This window comes from Phoenix dactylifera, chromosome 10 (assembly GCF_051530095.1).
Source record: "Phoenix dactylifera cultivar Ajwa chromosome 10, Ajwa_hap1_PhDact_Kaust_v1.1, whole genome shotgun sequence".
Classification (NCBI taxonomy): Eukaryota; Viridiplantae; Streptophyta; class Magnoliopsida; order Arecales; family Arecaceae; genus Phoenix; species Phoenix dactylifera.
In genome coordinates this window covers 11,555,230-11,564,402 of record NC_143199.1, presented here as the reverse complement: position 1 = coordinate 11,564,402, position 9,173 = coordinate 11,555,230, and the positions used below count along the sequence as shown (strand labels likewise).

Genomic DNA, 9,173 nt, shown 5'->3' with positions numbered 1-9,173 from the left:
CCGGAAGAATTTCCTGAGGCCTAACCCTCGGATGCCTGGCCTAGTGCCGGAAGAATTTCCTGAGGCATAACCCTCGGATGCCTGGCCTAGTGCCAGAAGAATTTCCTGAGGCATAACCCTCGGATGCCTGGCTTAGTGCCGGAAGAATTTTCTGAGGTCTAACCCTCGGATGCCCGGCTTAGCGCCGGAAGTAGTTCCTGAGGCCTAACCCTCGGATGCCTGGCTTAGCGCCGGAAGAATTCCCTGAGGCCTAACCCTCAGATACCTGGCCTAGCGCCAGAAGAATTTCAGGAGTCGGAAGTCAGCGAGACGCTACCAAAAGTTAAAAAGAAGAAGGACGAAAGTGAAATGAAGAAACTCTATTTGCATTAACTTTCATTGTTTCAGGGCCGAGACCCATACAACTTGGCAAAACGCCAACGCACAAAGAAAAGTACAGAGGGTCAGCTTGGAGGAACCCCCGAGTCGGGAACGCCAGGCACGTCCGCAAGGGGTAGGGAGACGGTTGGAGAATCAGCAGGCAATGGCGCCGAAGGGGAGTCGAGAAGGGAGATCCCACTCAGGTCAATTTCGGGGTACTTAGCCGACACCCTTGCCAGGCCTTCCTCGAAGCCTAAGACAAAGGAGTCGGACCCCGCGTCCGACATGTCACGGACGAACTCGTCAGACTGACGATAGGCCTGTACCGCCTCCGACATATCACGAGTGAACTCGGCGGACTGACGATAAGCCTGTACCGCCTGACGCCCGATCTCCGCACTCTTCTCGGCCAGCGCCGCCTCTGCCCGCTCCATAATCTGAGCTTTCGCCTCCAAGACCTTCGCCACAATCCGGTCATCCGCCTCGGAGGAGACCCTCAGCAGATCAGCCTGAGCCTCCTTGTGCTTCGCCTCGACAGCAATGCGAGCAGCCTCAGCCTCCTCCAGGCGCGAATGAAGCTCCTGGTCGCTCGCGCGGGACTTCTCCAAGGCCGACTCCAATTCGCCCAGCTTGGCTTCAAGAGACCGGGTTCGGTTGCGGGCGTTGTCGGCTGACCGCTGGGCCTTCTCCCACCTCTCCCGGTAGTCGGCAGCCTTCCGGGACTGCTTCTCGGCCCGCTCCTCCGCCTTCTTGATCTCGCCCTCGAGACCCGAGGCGACCTTGAGTTGCTCCTGAGCCTCCAACAGTTGCTTCTCGAGGGTGACGAAGCCGAGTGCCCGCTCTTCGGCCACCTGGAGCCTCATCTCGAGGTCCCTGGTCGTCCTCCCCGCCGCAGCCTGACCTCCCTCCTCTACTGCCTTCAGTTGGCTCTCGGCCCTCGCCAGAAGCCTCGCCTGTTCCTCGTAGCACTCCTCCAGGCGGATCATGTACTGGGCGAGCTAAGAGATAGGAAAAACGAGGGCGTCAGGCGGGGATCAACAGAGCCTATAAATGATGAAAGCGACCAAAAGAACACTCACCGACATGAGACAGACGCAGCTGGCAGCCCCAACGTCAGGGACCCTCATCTCCCGGACCCGCCTGCGGTCCTTCTCCAGCAGCACCGTCTCGATGAGGTTTCGGGCGCCGGCGAAAGTGAAGGCCGACCCCGACTTCTCCCCGGAGTCGGACGGTGGTTCTGCAGCCTTACCCTTACCCATCGCTTGGGGAAGAGTCATGCTGACCATGCTCGGGGCGGGGACCGCCCCTGGAATTGACAGGGTCCCGCTCGGCCGGGGCCTCGGCGCGTCCCTCCTCGTATCATCCGGAGCCGACCAAGTCGAAGGCTGGGTTGGGGACCAATCACGTCCGACCCGTCCATCTCGGGCGCGCCCGGGTGATGCCTCCAGAGAAACGGTAGTCTCGGCATCGGAGGGCTGATACAGCGTCAACTGCCGGTCCGCGCCCGCGGCGTCCCCCTGATCGGTGGGTCTGGACCCGTCTGTCGGCGTCGGAGTCGCCTGCCGGCGGGACTTCTTCGCCGGAGGGGCCCCGCTCGGAGGAGCTCGTTTCTTCCTCCGGACCGCTTCTAGTAGGGACGTCCTACCGACAGCCGTTGCCTTGTCCGACCGCATGATGTCGTCGATCTCTGCAAAAAAGACGAGATGGTCGGAGGCTGAGAAACTGAAGGAAAAAAGAAACGAAATAGGAGAAAAGAGCTAAAAAAGAAATGGTGGCGGGCTCACGGTCAGCGGGGACCGAGCTCAGACCGACGTTCACCAAGGTATCCTCGGAAATAAGGCGAGCCACCGGGGGGAGCCGGCCCTCGGCAACCAACCCCTTCAAGACGGCGACGCCATCGGATTCCTCCCTCGACAACCTCGATAGGCCAATCGGGGACTTCATCGGCGTCTCCCAGGTAGCCCTGATTCCCCAAGAGGGATCTGCGTCAACGAAAAAGAAGCGCCCCTTCCAGCCGTGAATGGAGGTAGGAGCCTCCTTGACGAGGCCGCACCCTCGCCGCGCCGCAAAGCACCACCACCCTTTGTCCTGGGGGTGGCCGCTCAGGCCGTAGCATTCCCAAAAGACATTCAGGGTGGCGGGAACCTCGTGCATGCGGCAGAGAACCTGAAAGGCCGTCAGGGCGCGCCATGAGTTCGGCACCAGTTGCGTCGGCGCCACTCTTAAACCCCGAAGCACCTGAACGACTAAGTCCGAGGGGGGAAAGCGAAACCCGGCCTGAAGAATGCCCTCATTGATGGCGACCTTCCCTGGAGGAGGATGGGACATCCTCTCCTCAGGCCCCGGGAGCGTAACATTGCAGGCCTCGGGAAGGTGGTATCGAGCCACGAACCTATCTAGGTCTTCAGCGACCAGCTCCGACTTAATGCGGTCTGCTCTCACTTCGCCCATCCCTAATGGCCAGTGAATCTACGGTCAGGACGGGGTCAAGAAGGGGGAAAGGACCGGAATGACTGGAGTACCCTAATACAAAAGGAGAAAGTATGGAGAGCCTTAAATTGAAGAATGGGGCAACTCACCGGAAGAAAAGGAAGAACGGCTCCGAGAGCGTCAAAGGAGGAGCAAGCGAACAGTCCGACGGCAATGACGGCAGCGCAAAGGAGAAACTCGGAGATGTCTGTAAAGAGAAAGGCGGACGGAGGAGGGCCCCCGGTTAAATAGGCGGAAAGGTGGGTGACGCCACAGTGACGCCAGAGGATGCCTGGCTGCCGAAGGGTCGCTCGCGCCCCAAAGGCGAATCGACGCCATTAAGGAAGGATGTCCGCCGAAATTCTCAGACTGCCAGGTCAGCAACAACCGCCATACGCCATAAAGAAGGCGGGGAGCTCGAAGCGCGCGCGCCTCTCCGAGGGATGGCGGCAATCACGAAGCATCACTCCCTTCACCCGTTCCCCTTCTGGTTCCAGGCTCGGAAGTGGGGGGCTACTGTTACGGGGGAACTTAGCCACCATGCCCCACGTGACCGGCACGCGCGCCCAGGAAGACTACGGCAGCCCCTTGATCCAGCAATCCGACCCCGAGTCGGACATCTTCGGCTCCGCAGCCCGACCCCGAGTTGGCTGCCCCTTGATCTAGCAATCCGACCCCGAGTCGGATATCTTCGGTTCCGCAGCCCGACCCCGAGTCGGCAGCCCCTTGATCCAGCAATCCGACCCCGAGTCGGACATCTTCGTCTCCGCAGCCCGACCTCGAGTCGGACATCTATCGACAACGACAGGCTATTCCCCAGAGGCACGCCGCAGCCTCCTGCTCCACTACTCCCTGCAACGGTTGTATCTGGCGCTGCTCCACGATCCCCTGTAACGGCCGTACAAGGCGGAGCTCCACTACGCCCTGTCATGTCCGTACCCAGCGCTGCCCCACGACGCCCTGTAACGGCCGTGTCAGTGGCAGCTCCATCGTGCCCCACGATGACGAACTCCCCTGAAAGACCCCCCAGCCTGGTATATATGCGGCTGGGGGGAGAAGGGGGGGGGTAAGCAAGAACTTCCAGAGCATTCTCCTACTTGCTACTATTATCTCTCCTTTTCCTCCAATCTCCTCTGACTTGATCGTCGGAGGGCCCCCACTACCCCAGTGGTGGTGCGAGGCTTGCTTGCAGGTTTCCCGGTGGAAGGTGGAGCGCAATCAATACCAACCAAGGCAACTCAGACGGAATCCCGTTCACACCGCTGTGCCAATCGTTCTCGGTTTGGACCACCAGCAACAATTTTCTATATCACAAAATTGGTCACTAATAGCAAATCATATCAGATACTAAAGGACAAATAATGATGAGATGCAAGAATTACTGATTTCATTTTTTTTGTTAATAACTTTTTAAGTTTCTTTATGTTCCATGGGTACCTTGGTACACCTATGTGTACATCCTCATTTTCTCATTTTGGGTACCCAAGCTTGCTTGAGTCCTTGAGAGTTAGGACATATGGTTCCTTTTGGAACCCATATCTGTTTAATAGTAATAACTTTACCATTTGATTTAATTATACTAGAACGATAGGTAAAGTTGTTATTCCCATCCTTTTCATTTTTGAAATAAGTTATCTTATTTAATGGTTTGCTTGATGAATTGATAACCTTTTTCTCTAGAGATTTATTGTTAAGTAAAGGAATCAAGCCAAGTTTTGATTTATCACAAGCAACATATTGGCTTTCAAACATCATTTTTAATCGTTCTGAACTTACGGTGAATTTGTTAATAAAAGATTTTAATTGATTAATTTCTTTACTTAAGTTTTGATTTTCTTTAATTAAGCAATGATTTTTCTGAATCAATTCTTCTGAAAATGACCTTAAACTTTTATTTTCAGAATTTAGTTTGTCTTGTATTTCAGTAATAGAATTTCTTTCTTTTGAAATTTCCAAATTTAGCTTTTTAAGATTTTTATTTTTTCTAGCTAATTTTCTACATTCACTATACAAATCATGAAAAGCATTTAAAAGTTCATCATAAGAATATTTTTCATGAAAGTCATTTGGTGTAAGAATAGATTCAGATTCTACTTTATCTTCTTGTACCATAAGACATAAGTTAGTTACCTCTTGTAGTTCATTGTTGCTCCTAACTTTCAATTCCTTGTCTGACTTTCTCTTGGTCAAGGCTTTCTTGCGCTTTACCTCTTTCTTCCTTTCTTCTTGCTTCCTCTTCTTCTTTGTCTTTAGAAAGCTGATTTGCCTCGGAGTCGACTCGGACCTTATTGGAGTCGACTCGACTAACTTGGGAGTCGACTCTGAGCTACTTGGAGTCGACTCGACTGAGGGAGATTCATCACCCTTTTCTGCAGTCTCATTGTTAGTATATAATTGAAGCATATGAGAGCTAATCTGAGATTTATCATAAATATTTTCTAAAGTATCCCAGATCTCCTTAGCAGATAAGCATGCAGAAATTTCATTAAACTTTGTTTCTTGAATAGCACAATATAATATGTTCATAGCATTAGTATTTAATTGTGCTAAGTCCTTCTCATTAATATGAGAGAGTGTGTGAAGGTCATTTATTATGATTTTCCATAGATAATAGTTTTGTGATTGAATGAAAATGCGCATGCGTATTTTCCAATGTGGGTAGTTTATACCATTAAACAGTGGAGGTGTATCAATTGATTGTCCTTCTCCTAGAAAACTATCTATTTGAGTTGTCATGATCTTTGGCTCTAGTCGATTAAGACTACAAATAATATTTGAGCACCTGCTCTGATACCACTTGTTGCCCAGTAGATACAACCCAAGAGGGGGGGGGGGTGAATTGGGTCTTTTAAAACTTTTATGCTACTTCTACTACTTTTTGATTAACTATGCTAAGTTGTATAGATGCACAGTGAAAGTTAAACTTAGCAAGGGTTTGATGTATAGACTTCGACTTGATTAAATATGCTTGCAACTAAAGGATGTGCGGATAAGAATTAAGCAAGCAATTTATCTAAGTAAGTAAGTGTGTTAGTTAGACAATAACTAGAGGCATTACAAACACAAAGGACATATAGTGGTTCGGTGCACCCCAGCACCTACATCCACTCCCCAAGACCTCTTGGGAATTTCACTATAATTCTACTGATTACAGCCGGTTGTTTTACAAGCTCACAACCCAACTTGTTGTTTTACGAGCGCACAACGAACTCGGTCGGTTTTTCCAGGCTCACCGACTAGAACCAACCCCGATTGTTTTTCCGGGCTCACAATCAAACCCTTACACGTTGGTTTTACCCTCGGCTCACCAACAAACCTAAACCCCGTTGGTTTTCCCTTTGGCTCACCAACAAACCTTAATCCCGTTGGTTTTCTCTTTGGCTCACCAACAAACCTTACACCGTTGGTTTTCCCTTTGGCTCACCAACAAACCTTTAACCCCTTGATTCAATCCCTTGATTGAATCAAGTTACAAGATATTAAAACAAAGAATAAAAACAAATCAAAGCTTCTTAAACAAGCAGATATGACAATATAAATAAATAGAGTAAAGAGAAGCCCTCAAACGAGTTTTGAAGATGGAGGAGCTCGGCTTCTTCTTTACTTGATCCTCCTCTGATTTGGCATGAAGTAGAGGATCCCCGAGGCAGCACACGGATGGAGAGGAAGCTTTCGGATTCACTTGGATGCTCTTCTTCTCTCTATTTCGTTTTGGATGGCCCTTTTGTGCTTATGGGAGATTTCCTTTGTAATCTCTTTGAGATCTCTTTCCTAGATGATCTCTCCCACTTCCATGATTTCTCCCCTAGCTCTCTTCTTGTTTTTATAGCTTTAGATGGCGTGGAAACAAGAATATAGCTGTTAGAGACAAAAATAGAGCCGTTGGACACAGTCTGCACTTCCTGACAATATTACCGTTGGGATCGGAGTCGACTCGCGCGATCAGGAGTCGACTCGCCTGTTGCAGGAGTCGCCTCGTGCTTTACTGGAGACGACTCGGCCACTGTTCCAAATTTGAATTAAAGTGCATGCCTTGACTGGGAGTCGACTCGACTTAACCCGGAGTCGACTCGCCAACATCTGGAGCTGACTTGGCATTTTTGGAGTCGGCTCATCCACTGAAGTCCGTGGATCCAATTTTGAATTTGATCCACTCGAGTCGACTCGACTGTCCTGGGAGTCGACTCGAATCTCAGAGCCCGAACTCCCGATCCTCTGTCTTTTGGCTCGTCCAGTCTTGGAGTCGACTCGAACTTCCTCGGAGTCGACTCGGCTCTCAGAGGCAGTAACTTGGTCTTCTGTCTGTTGATGGTCGCGGAGTCTCGGAGTCGACTCGTGCAATGCGGGAGTCGACTCGAATCTCAGAGTCCCAAAAATGCTCTCTGACTTTTTCTTTGTGTTCCGCTGAGAGTCGACTCTTGCTTTCTTTGGAGTCGACCTACCAACCATCGGAGTCGACTCGCGTTCCACTGGAGTCGACTCGAAGACTGTTCTTTGAAATTTTTCTTTTGATTTTACTCCTCCAATTTGAATCCTTTGAACTTTAAACTTGGGCCAATAAATTGTAGCTTTCTTCCAACTTGAGAGCTTTGGAGGCCTTCTTGTGTTCTTCCAACTTGCTATGTTCCTTGCAAAATAAATATCTTTCTCCTTGCAACATAAACATTAGTATCTATACTTCAAGGTTTTGTGATCATCAAAATCAATCTATGAATCAATCTTTGGGTCATCACGTTGGCTCCTAGGGACATTCGAGCTCAATAGGACGAAGATCACCGAAAGTTGCACCAATTTCGCTCTGTGGCTTAGTTGATGTCTAGACAAGCTTTGTCCCTATAAGGGAGACAGTTCATCTGCTCGAGGCAAGTGGGTTTTAAGTGGGACCTTTGCGAACGCATCGTGACCCCTCCACTTACCTGGGAGCTTACCTGGTCAACTCGGTTCATTAGACCGGATTGGAGGCTTAGGTGCCCTCTTCAAACCAGTTAGGAGCTGTCTAGTGATTTTAGGACAAAGACTAGGATTGATATGCTTTTCTCTTTTATTGCATGCTTGATTGATCGAGTACTAGTGTATGCACGGTAGTCGTTCTAGAGTACAAAACCCATTACCTTTTGACCCTGAAATAGAACGAACCCTTAGGAACATTCGAGCTAAGATCAAAACATTAGGATCATCCCCACCTCTTAAGATGGCTGAAGAACAACCCAAACTCCTGAGGGAATACTTTACTCCCACTATTTACACTTCCCCATCTTACATTCGATTACCTGAGGTAGCAGCTGTACAATATGAAATAAAGTCTAGTGTGATCCAAATGCTTCCATCTTTTTATGGGCTCACTAATGAAGATCCATATAAACACCTAGATCAATTCCTTGAAATTTGCACCACTGTCAAGATTCAGAATTTCACTGATGATGCTCTGAAACTTAGATTATTCTCCTTCTCCCTTAAAGATAGAGCCAAACAATGGCTGAATTCTTTAGAAGCTAACTCAATTCATTCTTGGGATCAAATGCAACAAGAATTCCTTACAAAATACTTTTCCATAGGAAGAACGAACCAGTTTAGACGTGCCATTACAAGCTTCTCCCAAACTGAGGGAGAAGAATTTCATGAAACTTGGAAGAGATTTAGGGACCTAATCCGTAAATGCCCTCATCATCAAATACCTAAGTGGCAACTAGTGCAATGTTTTTATGACGGATTGACAGAACGAAACCGTCAGATGATCGATGCTGCATGCGGGGGCACTTTTATGCTTCAAAATGAGCATGAAGCATGGAAATTATTTGAAAATCTTAATGAAAACTCCCTCCACCATGCTTCATGTTCTCGTCAAGCACCCCCGAGTTCTCAAAGAAAAGGGACAATTTGTGAAATAAGTCATTCTATGGACCTGTCTAGCAAGGTAGATGCATTGTCCCATAAGATTGACCAACTGATGATAGGTGGGCATTACATGAACTCTTCCCAAGCACAAGTGTGTACTATTTGTTCTAGCCCATCCCACCCTATTCATGAGTGCCCCTCAGCACCCCAATATCCCGAACTCGTGCAAGAACACATCAATGCTGCTCAAACACAGCCCAGACCGGGTAATGACCCATTTTTCAATACATATAACCCGGGATGGCGAAATCATCCAAACTTTTCTTGGAAGCAGCAAGCTTCGAACACAGCCCAACCCTATTCCCAAAATTTTCAAAATTCTCAGAATTTTCAAACCCAACAAAATATTCATCCCTACCGTCCCTCGACTCAATTTCAACACACTCCTCCTCCACCCCAAAGAAACACAGCCTTTGAGGAGAAAGTGTTGAACGCCCTTCAAGGTTTGG

General features: G+C 49.1%; 1 protein-coding gene and 1 non-coding gene across 2 annotated transcripts; both read right to left on the bottom strand.

Annotated features, from left to right (window-relative positions):
- Window positions 1-443: 443 nt before the first annotated feature.
- LOC149752684 (uncharacterized) lies at window positions 444-1,743 on the bottom strand. Its single transcript, XM_089925982.1, has 2 exons — window positions 1,440-1,743; window positions 444-1,358 (listed from the first exon to the last, which is right to left on the bottom strand). Exons 1-2 carry the CDS (start codon window positions 1,644-1,646, stop codon window positions 444-446), a joined length of 1,122 nt encoding a protein of 373 aa, XP_089782108.1. The 5' UTR covers window positions 1,647-1,743.
- A 6,653-nt stretch (window positions 1,744-8,396) lies between these two features.
- Window positions 8,397-8,502, bottom strand: LOC120106789 (small nucleolar RNA R71). Its single transcript, XR_005508819.1, has one exon. It is a non-coding gene; the product is annotated as a small nucleolar RNA R71 (small nucleolar RNA).
- Between the last annotated feature and the right edge of the window lie 671 nt (window positions 8,503-9,173).

Excerpts from the sequence above, each read along its gene's own strand:
- LOC149752684 (XM_089925982.1), bottom strand. The coding sequence starts at position 1,646 with ATGGTCAGCATGACTCTTCCCCAAGCGATGGGTAAGGGTAAGGCTGCA. Across the intron at positions 1,359-1,439 it reads GCTGCGTCTGTCTCATGTCG|CTCGCCCAGTACATGATCCG; the intron begins GTGAGTGTTCTT and ends CCTATCTCTTAG.